General features: G+C 35.3%; 1 protein-coding gene across 10 annotated transcripts in view; it reads left to right on the top strand.

Moving 5' to 3' along the window:
- Nucleotides 1-18833, top strand: part of LOC107728238 (MYC binding protein 2) — an 80162-nt gene that overhangs the window by 31341 nt on the left and 29988 nt on the right. For 7 of the 10 annotated variants that reach the window (XM_016538339.1, XM_016538340.1, XM_016538344.1 and 4 more), the window contains 13 exons: nt 1170-1288; nt 1683-1770; nt 4594-4643; nt 4729-4901; nt 5020-5164; nt 5239-5445; nt 6117-6172; nt 6269-6384; nt 6595-6692; nt 8580-8696; nt 11428-11568; nt 16875-17096; nt 18469-18601. In XM_016538339.1, coding sequence (XP_016393825.1) covers nt 1170-1288; nt 1683-1770; nt 4594-4643; nt 4729-4901; nt 5020-5164; nt 5239-5445; nt 6117-6172; nt 6269-6384; nt 6595-6692; nt 8580-8696; nt 11428-11568; nt 16875-17096; nt 18469-18601 — 1665 coding nt within the window. The remainder of the gene's footprint in view (nt 1-1169; nt 1289-1682; nt 1771-4593; nt 4644-4728; nt 4902-5019; nt 5165-5238; nt 5446-6116; nt 6173-6268; nt 6385-6594; nt 6693-8579; nt 8697-11427; nt 11569-16874; nt 17097-18468; nt 18602-18833) is intronic. The other 3 variants (XM_016538346.1, XM_016538349.1, XM_016538343.1) reach the window with 2 other exon arrangements.

Below are 18833 nucleotides of genomic sequence, written 5' to 3' on the forward strand. Positions count from 1 at the left end.
GATCTTAAATAAACAATGTCAAGATATGATACAGTCCATTATTCTGTAAATGAAGTAGATTTAATATGGTGTTCATTGTGTGTTATAAATAATCATACTCTTAAACGTTATAACCACAAATGCGTAAGTATTACAATGTATTATAATTGTTGTTATGATTATTTATCAGACGATACAACATATTATAAGGTTTTTTATAATGCATTATGCATTCATTATAATGCCTTAAGAATACCCTTATAATGTGTTATATATACAGGCTTCATAGAAAGTGTTACCCAAATGTCCACTTAATCTTTAATATTTGGCCATTTCTTTACGACAGAAATGCTACAGCCACTGTAATTTCTTTAATGTGGACATCAAAACGTGTAACTCAGAGCGACGGTTTAAACTTTTTTGAATTTGCGATGAACAGTTAGCATATTGAGAAAGATAATGATGTGTTCGCCTGTGTTTGCGTAGGTTTATAAATTATTTACCTTACAAATCTGATGAAATGGCGCACGTTGCGTTCCCAGATGTAATAAAGCCAAACTCACAGCAATTTGCAAAGAGACGCTTCACACATGTAAATGATAACCGTTCGTGTGGAGCAGCATTTACTGTGAACGGAGCCACTCTGACACGCACGTACGTAACCTACACGCATGTAAATAATTAAAGCGCACATATTAAACCTGCATCGCATATGTTTATTTAATTGAATTGTAGCGTTTATGAATTCACAGTAGCATTGTGCTTTATTATGATTTTAAAATGGGTTTAATATATCATGCAGCCTTGGAAAATTGAAATAATGCGTTTCATGGATTCTCGTCCGTGGAATGCGCCACTTCCAGTATTTTGCCAGTTACTCGACGCGGACATATTGCAGTCGAGGATTTTTTTTTTTTTAAATCGAGTACCCGAATTGAATCGAGGAATCGTGACAGCCCTAGTTTATATGGTTTTTATTAATTTTTCTTTTAGTTTGTTATTTTAATACCTGAAGGTTTTTATATTTTATTTTATTTCAGTTAACGTTTATTTTTATTTTAAGTAAAGGCAATGTTTATGGTTGTAGTTTTACTTTTATTAACTGTAATAACCCTGCACCTTATTATTATTCAAAATGAGCTCTGCTACACTGACTCACTCATTAATTGATTTACTTTCTCTAATGTAAGGTAACGAAGCCCACTTCTCCTTGGAAACGGCATCGGATTATGTGAAAGACGAGAAAGCCTGTTTCTATGGATTCAAATGTGTAGCTGTCGGTTATGAGTTTAACCCTGGTCTTGATGAGGTATGAAATTCAATATGGATGTGTCTAAAACCTGAGCCCAATGCATGAAATGAAGTATCAATGTTTGAGGAGCCCATTTTTACCTACTTTTTACCCTATGTGGCCTCGCACTGTTAAATGACATAATTTGCAGGTCAACATTTATAGAAATATATCGAAAAGAAACATGAGCGCTGCTGTTGTTCATACAAGCATGTGTATAGAACTGTGGCTGGAAACAGTTTCAGCTTGGACATCCTAAATGAAGTTATTATATATTTACCACTACCAGCATCTCAATTATGGATTGCTTTGGACCAGAGAAAGGATTAGTGATCCATACTGCATATGTATTTGAAGCATCTGTCATGTGGCTATAAATCTAAATGTAATATAAATGTGGCTATGGTTTCAGGGAATTATTCAGCTGGAGAAGGAATTGGCCTATTTGGGAAGCGTGTGTGCAGATGCACTCATGAAAAAGGATCTTGCCCTACCCATAGGTAAGAATGACTGCTACTTTCCAATGCTGGAGAAGAAACCGTAATGATACAATCTGCTCATAATTTAAAGCTCAAACTGCTCATAATTAATTTTTTTTAAATACCTTTTAAAACATACAATACCATTCACAGCAAAGACACACTACATTTATAAAAAGTGACAGTAAAGACATTTGTTACAAAAGATTTCTGTTTGAAAAAAAAAATGTATCTCAGTTTCCACAAAACTATGAAGCAGCACAACATTGATAATAATCAGAAATGTTTCTTGAGCAGCAAATCAGCATATTAGAGTGATTTCTGAAGGATCATGTGACACGGAAGACTGGAGTAATGATGCTGAAAATTCAGCTTTGATCATAGGAATAAATTACATTTCAAAATATATTTAAACAGAAATCAGTTATTTTAAATTGTAGTAATATTTCTCAATGTGACTGTTTATTAAATTAATCAAATTTATGGTAACACTTTACAATAAGGTTCATTAGTTAACTACTTTAGATGAACTAAAAATGAACAATACTTCTACAGCATTTATTAATCTTAGTTAATGTTAATTTCAACATTTACTAATGCATTCTTAAAATCAAAAGTTGTGCTTGTTAACATTAGTTAATGCGCTCTGAATTAACATGAACTAACAATTAATAACTATTTTCATAAAATAACATTAAAAAGCAGGTCATATGGCTTTTCGACAAATATATTTTTTGCAGTTTGTAACGTAGCTATCCTTCAATGTAAACAGTCTGCAACGTTGTTAATCAAAAAAGTGCATGATAAAGATATTGTTTCTCAAAAGAAAGAGTCGACTCTGAACCACCTTAACGAGTCGTCATATTTTCGAATCTTCTGCCTGTTACCTACAGTGGTGTGAAAAAGTGTTGGCCCCCTTCCTGATTTCTTATTTTTTTGCATGTTTGTCACACTTTAATGTTTCAGATCATCAAACAAATTTAAATATTAGTCAGAGATAACACAAGTAAACACAACATGCAGTTTTTAAATGAAGGTTTTTATTATTAGGGCCAACACTTTTTCACACCACTGTATATACGTCACAAGGTAGCACATTTACATAATCCCCGCCTGCCTGCGAAATACGAACACGTATAAGTCTCTGATCCATAACCTTCATTAGTCGATGGCGGTAATGCTCTTTTTAAGATTGCTATCTTCCAATAAACACACAAAGAAGAAGAAGAAATACGAACACTCTGACCTGCCCACAAACACTTCCGCTAGTTAGTGTTTACATCATGTCGAGAAGACACTGTGTTTTCAGCCTCACTGGGCATACTACCACAATTCCCACACGTGCACCTCAAATAAGTAAATAATAATAATGAATGCAATAAAGCTGCTGTCATATCACGTAAAGTACCACATGCAAAGTTTAAACTTACCACTGAGAAACGTCTTGATCAAGTCGTGCTTGCGATGGAGTTTCTGGTTGAGCGACTGCATCAGTATCATCCTTGGACTCGGGCTCGAATTGATAAAGTAATATTGATGCCATTTTTGTAACCTTATAGCTTATTTGTTTACAAGTAACCCTCCGGAGCAAAAAATCTATTATGGTAATGGACGTTTCGTTTCCGACACTCATTGTGTACAGAAAGACCAATCACAACAGACTTGGCCAGCTGACCAATCAGAGCAGAGTTGGCTTATGGAAGGGAGGGGTTTACAGTTCTTAAGCTCAGAACTGCTTCGAACGAATCGTTTCGAAATCATTGAAAAATTATTCTAATATTAAATGTATATTCTGAGAAAATTACAGTTTTCTGACCTTAGATGCATTTAAACCCATTGTAGGGGACTCCAACACAATATTAGGACACTTTAAAATACCATATGACCTGCTCTTTAACAAAGATTAATAAATGCCATAATAAATGTATTGTTCATTGTTTGTTCATGTTAGTTGATACATTAACTAACATTAAGTAATGGAACCTTATTGTAAAGTGTTACCAAATGTATTAAATGTATAAAAATAATTGTTGATTCATTGATTCATTTGAATGGTAACAACTCTACAGTTTCTTATTATTCTGAATTAATTTAAACAATGTTGATGTGAAAGATGACATTTAATAAGCTTAGGAAAGAAAAATTATAAACATAGTGGGAAATTACATCTGTTTTGTTATGCAGCAACTCATTTCTACCTCTTTCCAGTCACAGAGCACTTTGTTTTAAGAGTTGTTTAAGTGAGAGAGCATCTGTAACTTAGTCCAGATTAGGGGAATTATGTAATAGTTTTTTGCATTGAAAAAAAGTTGATTTTTGTTTGTATATGCTGTCAATTATAGTTCTTAGAAAGAAAATCGGAATCGGCCAAGAAAATTGCAATCGGTGCATCTCTATTTATAACTGACCCTAATTTATATTCTTCTATTTACTAAATTCTGTTTTCTATTCCAAATTTTAATTGAGCTAAATATTTCCCTTAAAGAATTTTCAAATTAATCCATTCATATATGTGAACCTTCCGAATAAACTGATCGAAACAAACTCGAATGAAGTTTTTAAAAGAGAGTGGGTTTGAATATTTCCACAGCTTACTGTAAAGCATAACACAATTTGACATTTAAACAACAGTTTTGTGTTTTGTCACGGTACACTGCAACTTCTTAGGTCTTAAAAAGTAGCTTGTTACTGGAAAAGCTACATTGTTTGAAACAACTGAGCTACTGTCACGCTATTGACAAAGGAAGTTAATTTATTATTTCCTTCACTGGTGGCACTGATAAAATGATAAGCACGAACTTTGTCTTCTTCATCTGATTATATGAATTATGTACCATCTTACAGGAAATGAACTGGAGGAGGATTTGGAGATTTTAGAGGAGGCCTCACTCCAGGTACTGAATTAGAAATAGTTTTGGTGTTTGCGAGTGCAGTATCATCATCATAGTGAAGCTCTAATGGTGTGTTTGTGTCGAGCAGGTGTGTAAAGGCCACTCAGGGCTCCTGGGGAAGGGACTGGCACTCTCTCACTCTCCCTCAATCCTAGAGGCACTGGAGGGGAACCTGCCACTGCACCTGCAAACTAACGAACACTCCTTCCTAGAGGACTTCATCACCTGTGTGCAGAACTCCAGCGGTGGGCGGCTCGCCAGGTCTGCCTCGAACATATTTTTTAGCTCCCTTTATTCATAAAGAATCTAATATGTACCGTCTATACATCCTTTAATACCTGGCCCTCATTCTAGCATCTTTACCATTCTGCCATCCCAGGTGGCTTCAGCCAGACTCCTACGCAGACCCCCAGAAGACCTCGCTCATCCTGAACAAAGATGACATCCGCTGTGGCTGGCCCACTACTGTTGTGGTGCAGACCAAAGACCAATATGGAGATGTTGTGCATGTGCCAAACATGAAGGTTAGCATCTTTCTTGAATCAAACAGTGTGTTATGAAACCAGCACATCTAAGCATCTCTGCTCTGTGTTTGTAGGTTGAAGTCAAGGCTGTTCCTGTCTCTCAGAAGAAGTCCATCCAGCAGGAGAACATGAAGAAGCTGCAGCGTTTGCCAGGCAGCTCCTCTAATTCCACATCAGGCACTGATCTCACCTACGGTGGCCACCCACCGCCCAAACTGGAGGCGACATATGAGCCCATGATCATCAAAGAGGCCCGTTATATCGCCATCACCATGATGAAGGTTCCTCTCATCTCTTGACTTGATAATTACGGTAGCTACAAAAATGAGTTGGACTGGGGCTGCCCAATTGATTAATATAAAGCTGGAAACGTGATATGGCTTAGTGCAATTATCAAATTGCAAAGGCTGCAGTTTAATTTTACTATACCGGTAATTCTTCTCATTTTTAACCATCTTCCCAAACTTGTAATGAGAAGCAACAACAAAAGAGAAGTTTTAATGGCTCTCTGCAGTTTTATGTCCAAAAAAAGTTCAATAATTTAACGTTTGACAATGAAGAAACTAAGCCAGCCATAAATATTGGTATTGTAATTTTACAGTTAGGATGTAAAATAAAATAAAATAATTATTATTGTTTTTTTTAAAACATCTATTTTTCTCTGTTAAAATATAGATATTTTTTTATTTTCCAAGTGAGATATTACAATAATATATTTATTTGAACACTTAAGTCACACTTAAAGTTGTTTATAAATTAAAATTAGCAACAGATCTTTTCTTCTGTATCATGATGGTACAACCAAGTGAAAAATGCATGGATGAATCATTAACTATAAGATCAATAGCATGCATTTACAAAATATATAGGGGGAATTCTCATTGCATGTCGACTTTAAAAATGCATGCATGTCATTGCATTAGATAAATCACTTGCTTTTTTATTTATCCAGGCATATGAAAATTACTCCTTTGAAGAGCTTCGCTTCGCCTCACCGACACCAAAGAGGTTCAAAGATTACTGTTCTACCTGTCACATATAAATTACAAACAAATTCAAATATAAGAATAGGCTTCATGTTCAGATGGTTTGCTTTTTACTCAGACCCAGTGAGAACATGCTTATCCGGGCAAACACAGACGGCACCTACAGCGCTAACTGGACCCCTGGTGCTGTTGGGCTTTACACCATTCATGTGACCATCGATGGCATTGAGATTGGTAACTGCTTTTCACTATTTATTAATCTTCTTAATCGAAATTTGTAATTTTTATTTTTTTTATTTTTTTTTTTTTAGAAAATGTAAAACATTGTGTTTACATGATAAAATGATTTATAGCCGTTGTGTATAAAGTCTTTGCTGTTTTAAAACAGTGTAGTAACTCTTGATATTGGGTTTGGGTTTGCTGATGAGAATAATGTATGTTCAGATGCTGGTCTGGAGGTCGAGGTCAAAGACCCTCCCAAAGGAATGATCCCTCCAGGCACACAGTTGGTCAAACCTAAAGCTGAACCTCAACCTAGCAAGGTGAGCTCCCAAATTCCTAAGCGGCTGCTCAGTCTGATATATCGGGTCTGACCACTTCAGCCGTTCATTTTACACGACCTTTCAAAAGTTTGGGGTTTCTAAGACTTTTTGAAATAAGTCTCTTCTGCTCACCAAGGCTGCATTTATTTGATGAAAAATACAGTTAAACAGTAATATTTTAAAATATTATTACAATTTAAAATAAATGTTTTCTATCTTAAAGTCCCCCTGTAGTGAAAATCAAGTTTTTGATGTTGTTTATTTGTCTATGTGGTGTTTTTAATATGCTTTTAGACAAACCATGTGCCAATCTTATAAATATTTTGTAATTATTTTACGCTGAGTTTACACCTAGCACTTAGGTTTACTTGAGGGACTACATGGAATTTATGTATATAATTTTTTTTGGTACGTTTGTTTCTGTTTATTGGTGAACTATGAACTATTGCTACAGTGCTATTTATACTTACCAGTGCAAATAGTGTTACTTTTTATTTCTTTACTGTGTATTGAACTGGGAAACAAGCAACACAACTGCACAAACTCAGATGTTATTCGAGTCTTCAAGGCATTTTAGGACACAACATCAGTCAAGTAAGTAACTTTAACGAATGTTACAGTATTCACTGTAGTTGTCCGCTAGTAAAAACATAGTTTTATCAGGTATTATCCGTGTATGATTGTTTTGCATTTACTACAGAGTTCAGTGGATCAGGAGGCGCTGGCTGGTGTGACTGAGTGGAGGCAGGAATAATTTGCATATTCATAGATCAGCGTATAGTAAATGAGGCAAGGGTGTAGAGTTACATTCAAGCTATTTTAAGGCATGAGAAAATTATTTTCACAAGAAAAAACATTTAAATATGTCATTTTGATGATCAAAGATAAGTTTTAAGGGATAAAATATTTGACTACAGGAGGACTTTAATATATTTTCAAATGTAATTTATTCCTGTGTTGCAAAGCTGAATTTTCCTTACTCCAGGCTTCATCGTCACACGATCCTTCAGAAATCATCCTGATATGCTGATTTGCTGCTCCAAAAACATTTCTTCTTATTATTAATGTTGAAAACATTTGTGCTGCTTAATATTTTTATGAAAACCACGACACTTTTTTTTCAGGATTTTTTAATGAATAGGAAGTTTAAAAGAACAGCATTTATTTGAAATAGAAATCTTATATTAACATTATAATATTTTTCAATGCGTCTTTACTGTATAAAGTATTAATTTCATTAAAAAAATCATCCTGACCCCAAACTTTTCAAATGTAGTGTAAATGTTCGCAACTGGACTGCTATTCTCTGGAAATGATGATCAAAAATGTTTTCCGTTAAAGAAGATGGTATATGATTACAGCATTTATTTTATGAATTTTATGACGATGAATACTTTCTGGAAATTGACATCCTGTGGCTTGACATGCTAACATCCATCTGAAACTTTTTTTAAACAGGATTTTAGTAATTATTTATTATTTGATTATTATAAATATTTTGTAATTATTTTACGCTGAGCTTACACCTAGCATCTAGGTTTACTTGAGGGACTACATGGAATTTATGTATATAATTTTTTTTGGTACGTTTGTTTCTGTTTATTGGTGAACTATGAACTATTGCTACAGTGCTATTTATACTTACCAGTGCAAATAGTGTTACTTTTTATTTCTTTACTGTGTATTGAACTGGGAAACAAGCAACACAACTGTGCAAAATCAGATGTCTTTCCTGCTCTTTGCTGCTGAATGTCTCTCAGATGGACTGATGTTTTTCTCGTCTGACAGGAAGTGCGGGTTCTGTTCTCTCTGTGCTGTGAGTCCTCGCTCTCTGACTGCAGCTTCCTGCCATCTTCTCATCTGTCTCTCTGTCTCTGCTTCTCTCAGGTGCGCAAATTTGTGGCCAAGGACAGCGCAGGGCTGCGCGTGCGTAGTCACCCCTCTCTGCAGAGCGAACAGATAGGCATAGTCCAAGTCAATGGCACCATCACATTCATTGACGAGGTAAACCGCACTAGAATAGGGCCAAACTGTTCTGAATTCAAGTCCTTTTTTTGTTTTCTCTTTCTTTAATTTTTTGTTTTCTCTTTCTTTAATCTGTGAACATGATTAATGAATGCTCTGTTTTAAAACAAAAGGCTTTTAAAACGATTTCTGCATCTCTCTATGCTTTCAAATTGACTTTTGATTTGGTCAGAAGCATTTATTTGCCTATCCTTTGCTTCATTCACATGCAGGAGACTTTGAGGCTGTAGTTAAATCTCAAATAGATACTATCTCTCCCAGCCAATTTCTAAAAAGCCCATTTCTGCATGCCAAACACTCCTAGCTTCTATTAGACCCAATCTCACATCTGCAGTGCTGTCGGTTGCTCTGAAGACCCTTTCACATGACAGCTAGAGCCTTACCACGAAACTCGGCTCAACCGTATGCCGTTGACCTTTCAAAGCACACCTAATTGGACAAACTGCATGACGTTTGCATGACAGGTCAAACTATATATAACAAAAACACCTAGCAGTCAAAATTTTGGACACACTTAATGGAATTTTTTTATTTTTTATTTTATAGAATACTTTGTATATTTATCTTATTAATTACATTATGTATTATCTATTAATAATTGTTACTTATTGTTTTTATATTTATACACTACTGTTCAGAAGTTTGGTCAATAAGATAGTTTTAGGTTTATAGAAGTCTCTTGTTCTGCATTCATTTGATTAAAAATACAGTAAAAACAGTAATATTGTAAAATATTTTTACAATTTAAAATAACTGTTCTAATCTACGTTTTAATATATTTTAAAAATGTAATTAATTTCTATGATCAAAGCTGAATTTTCAGTTTCTCCAGTCTCCAGTGTCACATGATCCTTCAGAAATCATTCTAATATGCTGATTTGCTGCTCAAGAAACATTTATTATTATATTATTATTATTATCAATGTTGAAAACAGTTCAAATGCTGCTTAATATTTTTTTTGTGGATTTTTTTTTGTGGATTTTTTTCAGGATTCTTTGATGAATAGAAAATTTAAACAGCATTTATTTGAAGTAGACATCTTTAACATCATAAATGTCTTTGATCAATTTTGATCAATTTAATACAGTCTTGTTGAATAAAAGTATTAATATTTAATATATTTTACAAATGTAATTTATTCCTGTGATCAAAGCTGAATTTTCAGCATCATTACTCCAGTCTTCAGTGTCACATGATCCTTCAGAAATCATTCTAATATGCTGATTTGCTGCTCAAGAAACATTTATTATTATATTATTATTATTATCAATGTTGAAAACAGTTCAAATGCTGCTTAATATTTTTTTTGTGGAAACTGATAAATTTTTTTCAGGATTCTTTGATGAATAGAAAAGTTAAACAGCATTTATTTGAAATAGAAATCTTCTTTAACATCATAAATCAATTTTGATCAATGTAATACATTCTTGTTGAATGAAAGTATTAATATCTTACTGTAATTTCTTAATTATTAAATCTTACTGACTCCAGACTTTTGAACGGTATTGTAATATCTAATAATTATTTATATATTATTTTAGCAGTTTTTGGATCTGTGTTTAATGCTTAAAATTAGTTTTGCAGATTAATTGCTTTGCAACACTAAAACTACTTTTTAGGAACTTATAGTAAGGAAAACGCAAGTGAATATAAAAAACAAAAATTCTATTCATGTCCAAACTTTTGAGTGGTAGTGTAAACTTCCTGCTGTCTTGTTAACTGGCAAACTTGTAGAAGTTACCCTTTGATGACACTGCAGCGTTTTTCCACATGCTCAGAGTGGCACATGTAGGGCTGGGTATCAAGTTCTATACTTTTTAGGCACCGACCGAATTGACTTGATACCATCGCATTTCGAAAAATGTCTTGTCGTTCGGTACGAAATTTCGATACTTAAGGGGTTAATCTCATCAAAGTCAGTGAGCCAATAAAACTGCAGCATGCGTGATGTACCTAAATCAGTGATTGGCTCTGGTGAGGCATCCAGGAAAACGTGTGTTACGTGACCGTGCTTCATGCTACATGAGACGATTTATACTCTGCTTTTACTCAAAACTCACTTTAATTGCGTGTTTATTAGCTTCATGTTTCATCCCTGTAAACGTTTTTCTGGAAGTGTAACGCACGTTCATCATCAGAGACAGGGTAACGCATAATATGAGTGACAATGAGCAGCTTCCTTTTGAGTCAGAACAGCGATCGCGGAAGAGAAAACACAGGCAGACAGCGCTGGAAGCAGTTAATGCTCATCAGATCGCATAAATCAGTGGAAAGTGAATAGATGATTCCGTCTAAGCTATGCGTTTTTAAAACGAAGTTTTTGGAGGTAATGTAATCTTGTTAGATTGGATTTCATAAAATAGCTATCGAAAGAAGTTCAGGAACCAGTGTCGAAGTCAAGGTATCAGTATCGAAAATTTTTGAATGATACCCAGCTCTAGGCACATGACGCTTGTGCTGAGCATGTTGAAGCCTCAACATGAGTCACATGAAAGGGCCTGTTGTTCCCTGCTGGCAACCGCCAATAGCATTTACATACATATACATATTGTGCACATGACGCATCTCATTTTCAGACATCCACTATAAATTCAATTGGTTGGCGCTGTGCATTAACATGATTGGCTCTGCAGCCTCAGAGGCTCGTGCGAAGGCCGTGTTAGCAGTTACAGGAGGGCATGGCTCCGCTCTGTTGCTTGTTTCCCATAGATCCACAATGATGATGGTGTCTGGCTCAGACTGAATGATGAGACAGTTAAGAAGTATGTTCCCAACATGAATGGGTACACTGAAGCCTGGTGCCTCTCTTTTAACCAGCATCTGGGTAGAAGCCTCCTGGTCCCTGTCGACGTAAGTAAAAGGCCTCCCCCTTCATAGATTAGCCGGAGCCCCTACTCTCCTCATTTGGGAACGGGATTTGTAACTGCCAGCTTAACTTCAGTCATGTTTAGGGTGATCATTCGATATACTTGTTTTGGCTCTTTTTACAGTGAATCATGGGCGTCTAATGACCCACTCCCAAATGTCTACAAGCATGCTTTGTCAGTTACTTAGAAAGACCAAAAACATGTGTCTTTGCATGTGTTAGTGCTACTGTGTAGTTTAGTTTGGGCACGATCACTCGAAGACCAGGATGGAAAATGTTAAGGGTGGGTGCATGTTGCCAGTCCCTTGTCTTATTAACTCCTGGTTGAAAGACACTAACTCATGCACACTGTTTTGTAGGGCTGCACGATTATGACAAAGTTTATATTTTGCTGATTATATTTTATTTTAGTCACATTTATTTATTACGATGGATGGATAGTGTTCACATTAAAATATTACGTTCCTTGTCAAGAAAATAATCCGCCATGTTGTCAGTCACGTGACCTACCAGCGTCAGTTCACAAATCCTCTCCATGGCTTCATGGTATAGTAAAGTGTTCATCGAATGCGCACTTCAGAATCTCAGCAGAAGTAGAAGGTCATCCAGGTACTTTCCGCCTTTTCATTTTTCTCATACTACATTGTATAGTCATATTTGGACACAGTGAATGTGTTCAAAAATCAACTCAATATATCAAGCGTGTTTGATCTCCTCCGACTGGATGAAATCTGAGGCCCTGTTTACACCTAGTATTAAGATGTTTTTGTCGATCCAATCACAAGTGGACAACGCTAAATACAGGTGTAATCAGGGTCTAAAACGTTGTCCACTTTTGACCACTACCAGAGCAGTGTTGGGAAAAGTTACTTTTAAAAGGGTCATATGATGCTTTTTTTTGGTTTTGAGACTTTAGTCTTTGCAACTTCAGGGATCTTATCTATGCACAATCAGCTTGTAACACTCCAAAGAGAAAGGAAAACTTGAAATCGCATCATATGACCCCTTTAAAAGTAATGCATTGCAATGTTGCGTTACTCCATTAAAAAAGTAACTAATTGTGTTACTTTTTATGGAAAGTAACGCATTGTTACTTTTGTGTTTGAGTTTCTGTTACTTTTGCGTTACAGCTGTAAAAGCCCTTTCACACCAAAAGTGAAATTAATAAACCTCAGCCTGAAGGAAGTGCCTCTGCATCTCACTCCCAATTTCTCTCAACATGGGGACAGGGGAGGTGTCAGTGAATAAATGGGAAAATAAAGTAACTTGCGTCACTTATTTGAAAAACAAACTCAGATATTTTCTTGAAAATTTAAAAGTAATGCGTTACTTTTCTAGTTACTTGAAAAAAGTAATGTGATTACATAACACGTGTTACTTGTAATGCTACTCATGTTGTTGAATGCATTCGTCACAAAAGACCGCCTCCTCTCTGCCTCTTGACCTAATTCTTAAACATTACGTGATGCTAGCCAGACAGAGTTTAAACTTCGCTGACTGAAATAGTAAGTTTGGTTTTAAAGAGAAAAAATTTAAAAAGACCAATGTTCTATTACCAGTCCTGATTCGAACACAAACCCACAGAGTTCCCAGAGAAACAAAGGCTGCTGCTCTCCCTTTTGTTTTTCATTTCATGTTCATATGTAAATTGTGCAAGCTTATTTCACAACAGTAGATCGAAAGATCAGTAAAAGTCCATTCATACACCCAACCATTGACCCTCCCTTTAAAGAAATCAGGAAAGTGGACAAAAGTGAACGATTAAAGCACCATGTGTAAACAGGACCAGAGTCTGAAGCTAGAAAAATCTGTTTGTGCCCATCATACATTACAAGTTTTTCCAATTACAGCATCCCAAAATATGCTGACCAACTCTGACTTTCTCTAACTAGCAGTAAGTCTTCCATAATGTTAATCGAGGGCAAAAATCTGTGCAAACGTTGTGAAGTGTATTCCAGTGTTCTAGGTTTGGCGTGTTTGTTAGGTTTTACACCATCTACTTTGCAACATGCCATGATTATTTCCGATTTGCTTCTACAGCTTTTTTTGAGTGTCAGGTCATGTTTCTTCAGCTTTCTTTTTCGTAACAGAAATAAAACACAAAGCAGGCCTATAGACTCTCCAAAGTGCGAACAAGGTGAAAGCTTCAGGCGACACCTAAAGGAAATTCTTTAATCGACGCTTCATGATTAGTTTATTAAATCTGTGTGATTAATTGTGCAGCCCTACTGTGTTGTTACTCATCATATGTGGTGTGAAAAATAGTTCTTGTGTGATAATGAATATCAGTGTACAAAGCTTTGCTGTTTCCTGGTCATGACAGTATAGACGGATGAGCTGCATCAGTGCGGCCCCATGAAAACTTTAATCTCTTCACATAACCGATCTGAAATGATAGACATTCCTGAACAGACAAAGATTCATTTGCTTAAAAATGATCATAATTAAACCTTTTCAACAACTGGTTTAAAAGTGGTTGATCTGTTTCAATTTCTCACCCTAAATTAGCTGTCGGGGTCCCGCAACTTTTAATGAGGTTCTGCCATGAAACTAGCCTTGTCCTAACCCAAGGCCTGAAAGTGGGCTATGATTCTGAGAGCATAATTACTTCTGGATGTGAAAATGTCATCAAGGCTCCCAGTATGAACAGCATGACACACCACCAATCTTTTTTGGAAGATTATGCATCTTCATATTTCTTATGTGATTTATTTTTCATTTGCCGTATTTTGATGGGATTTAAATTGTTGCAATTGGAGCATTTGCGGTCACAATCTTCAGCAGAACTCTTGTTTTGTTTGCTAGACCTTTTTCTCAGCCTTCAAATTCTTCTCTGACTGACTCATGAAGAAAATTTGAAAGAAATAATATACACATAAAGAAACTCTCACTATAACAAATCCATCTCTTCCAAAAAAAGACAAACCATACCATCTGCGTTTCTAACTGAAGGTAATTCCCCACGTGTTTTGACTTGCTTGTAATCTGTTGCTTAGAATATCTTTAGCGCTAGCCAAGGAGTCAGGGATATCGACTTTTTGTCTTGGACGACCTTATCTTGTTTTCCCCAGGTGAGTTGTCAGAAGATGAGGTGTGTGTAGCTTGGCTGCTGCTTTGCTTTTCACCAGTGTTTCTCATTATTTTGAGCCGTTTCCGATTGTGATTTTTGGAGAATCATCAGAGTTGCATGTTTAATTGTGTAAATTGTGAATCAAAATATATTTCATCATCTTTTCCTTGTATGCACAAAGTTTTCAGTAACGTTTTGAATGTGTTATAAGAACCTAATGATCATTACATTACATTTATGTTAATCTTGGGTAAAGCTTTTTGCGTTTTCATGTCTTAGTTCACAATTAAAACAATCGAAAGTCAGTTGCATGAGGATTTAAAGGAATAGTTTACCCACAAAATAAATGTTTTGTCATTATTTATTCACCTTCATCTAGGGATGTAACGATTAACCGCGAGCCGGTTGAAAATCGATTTAAATATGTGACGATTCAAATCAGTTGAGATGCTAAACAAATCGCGATTAAGTTAGGGGTAGGAGTTTATATGAATGTATGTCTGAGGGGAACTTACTGTCTTTTGATGGTATTTTTTCTTTTCCTCTTGCCTCTGTATAACGCATATTAAAGTTCATAAGTGCAGCGCTGCTTTGTTATTTATTTGATTTGGGGCTTGTTTTAAATTTTAAATTTATTTTTGTTATTTACATTTAAATTAAATTTAAATGTTGTTATTTAGCAAACGCTTTTATCCAAGCAATCAAAACCAACAAAAGAGCAATAATACGCAAGTGCTATATTAGTATATTATTATAGTGTTATATTTCAATTTCACAAAGAAACGTACAGTATTTTGTCCAAGCAATAATAAAAGGACACATTTAATTTATAATTTGTCTTAAATCTCATTTTGTTAAAAAAAAATCGTGAATCGAATCATGAAATCAAAATCGTGAATCGAATCGAATAGTGAAATCAAAATCGTGAATCGAATCGAATCGTGAGTTGAGTGAATCGTTACATCCCTACCTTCATCTCATTCCAATTTTTGTATGTGGTTTTCTTCCATGGAACACAAAAGGTGAATTAATTTGAGGTATTTTTACACACTTTTAATATTGACCACATCTGTTAAGCTCATAAAATAATTTATACAAATAAGTTTGATGATGTTAATGACGTCCAACCATATAAGAAAAAGATTCTTCAAAATTCTCCTTTTGTGTTCCATTGTAAAACTAACAATATAATGCATAATAATAATGACCGAATATTTATTTTTGTGAACTATTCCTTTAACAAAAATCAAAATATGTAAATGCATGTTTTTTTTCCCCCTCACACAAAGGCAAAATGATTGTTTTGTCAGTTTATGAACAGCATGTCTGTATAGTAGTAGTCAGCAGAACTCGGCATCAGAGCACACTTCTATGTGTGTTATAATGATCTTCATCCCACAACCTACAATTAGGATAAGATGATATTTGTAAAGATTGTCTTGTTTGTATGTAGAAGCACAATTGACAAGTCTATGTATTGTTGATGTAAGCGGGCAATTCGTGCTGGTAGCAAATGATGTTAAAGGGTCAATGACATTTTTTCGTTTTACTTTTCAGATCTGTTCTCTGAATTTCATTGTTGCTGTATTTTTGAATACGTTAAATTCAAAAATACATAATTATCCTGTTTCTATGAAAATTCTCTTAAAAAGAGTTCTATAAAGGGTGGAAAAAAATTAAAAAGAGTATTAACTGTTACGGACTGTTAAACTAGATTTTAAAATGATTTTTCTTTTTCGTCATATCGGACATCCTTATTTGTCATTGACCCTAAAATTAAGACTTAAGCCCCGTTCACACCAAGAACGATAACTATAAAGATAACGATATTAGCGTCTACACCAGCGAACGATATCGCCTGTTTATTCCAAGCGCACGCTCGTCTGCCGCTTTAAATTCTCATGCTCGTTACAGCAGGATGGATTCTGATTGGCTGTCAATTTTTTTATCGTTCATCAGCTGGAAAAAAATCGTTTTGAAAGTGATTTCAACGATATCGTTTCTCTTTGTCTTTATCGTTATAGTTGTGGTGGGGATTCTTTAATATTGAGAACGATTTTTAGAACTTTATCGTTATCTTTATAGTTATCGTCCTTGGTGTGAACGGGCCTTTATTGTCTTTTAATCCCAAAAAATTTGATTGAATATTTTAAGAGCATAATTTTATAATGTACCAATTGCTTTCAAACTTAAATTAACCAGTGTCCTTTGGTTTTGCAGGAGGGCAGGTCAAATTTGGATGATTATGGAAAGGAGACCAGTGGCCACCCTTCCCATGACGCCAATGTTCGTGACCTGGGCGCAGGCCAGGGTGGCGGACCGGGTCTTTATAAGGTAGTGAAGACCGGACCTTCGGGTCACAACATCAGAAGCTGCCCAAACCTTAGAGGTATCCCCATTGGAATGTTAGTTCTGGGAAACAAAGTCAAGGCTGTAGGCGAGGTATGGACTCCCAACTGTGTTACTGTGGCTGCCAATAAATGACTAATTAGCCAGATTTCTTGCTAATTCTGCAGTTTCTGTAACACAAATTCTTCATTTTTCTTTAGACATTTAGAGAACCCTTTGTGTAACGCCTTTTGATAGAGGCCATACGTGCTATGGCTCTGGCGTGGCTGTGTTGTTATTGTTCTGTACACATTATTAAAGACCCTCTCAAGAACCACCAAGCATGGCTTCAGCTTTTGCACAGTAACAGTGCAGTATAATATGGCATGCTCTGTAGGAAAATCTGTGTGATGCGACAATGAATAAATATTCCTAATTACCTATTAACAGTGATGACAGATGAAACCTCTGAATTGCAAAAAAAAAACTGAAGTCATATCAGTTTCCACTCTGCAAACACCAGGGTTGAGCAAAATTAAGAATTAGTTCATTTTCAATTCATGTATGTGAATTTGAATTGAATTAGTTCTGTCCCACAGGATGTGGAACTGGAATTTGAATCGGTATGATAGGAAAAGATATATGCGGAATTGCAGTTCTGAGAAATTCAGCAGTGACACAACAGAAACATAACATAACATAAACAAAACATAAATAATTACATAATTTCTTTGATTAATTATGCCTATTTATTATATATGTCGTTATTATGTTACATTGTTATTTTATATTATATTCTAATTTCTGTAGATACCCTGGTATATTATATTATATTATAGCATTTCAAACATTATTAATATTGTGCACTATTTCTGTTACGTGTTTGATATTTATATGTAATTCATACTGACAAATTATTAAAACTACTTAAATTTTTATGCATTTTCTTTGAATTTTATTTCATGATAATTCTACTTTCTTAAATTCAAATTACAATTCTGCATCCTGTTTTACGATTCAATTCAAATTCAGGAATTAAATGGAAATTCTGAATGGTGCACAACTCTGGTGAACACCTGTGTTTTATGGCATTTGAATGGTCTCCATGTGTGATTATGGAAGGGCTGGACTTTGCCTCTTTCTTCTCTCAGTAGAGGGTGTGGTGTGTCATGCTGTCCTCAAATGCTCTCCTAAAGTCGCTGTCTCTGAGCCTCCCAACTTACACAAATACTGCTATTCTTCTCACAAATCAAGTCAAATCTAAACCAGTGTCTTTGTTCGAACTTGTTTCAATTCATAAATCCTGAGAATTGAATGGTACGTCATATATTTGTTTTCACGTTTCTAAATGCGCTGTTATTTTAGCACCTCCACTGAGTTTTGTTTGCTAATCAGTCGTGCTCCTCTGGATTGAAGTGGTTTTAGGTTTGTGTGTGTGTGTGAGAGAGAGAGAGAGATGAGGTAAATAAAGCTGTGTCTGTATCAGGTGATTAACCCGGAGGGCACCTGGGTTCAGCTTGATAAGAACAGTGTGGTGGAGTTCTGTGAGAGTGATGATGGGGAGGCCTGGTCTCTGGCCCGAGACAGAGGGGGAAACCAGTACCTGCGTCACGAGGAAGGTAATGCAAACACACTCCTCTCACTTCCAGCCTTAGTCGTGGCATCCCTTGTGAAAAAAAAAGTGCACTTAATTGTATTGAATGTGCACTTTTAATGTACCTATAATATATATTTAAAAAAAACTGAATTGTACTTTAATGAAATAACAGGCCACTTAAGTGTACTTAAAGAGACTGTTCCTTTAAATAAGAAACCAGTAATGTGAAAGAGCACTCATAAACCATAAGTTGA

The sequence above is a fragment of the Sinocyclocheilus rhinocerous genome, unplaced genomic scaffold (assembly GCF_001515625.1).
Source record: "Sinocyclocheilus rhinocerous isolate Xijiao unplaced genomic scaffold, SAMN03320098_v1.1 scaffold2021, whole genome shotgun sequence".
NCBI lineage: Eukaryota > Metazoa > Chordata > Actinopteri > Cypriniformes > Cyprinidae > Sinocyclocheilus > Sinocyclocheilus rhinocerous.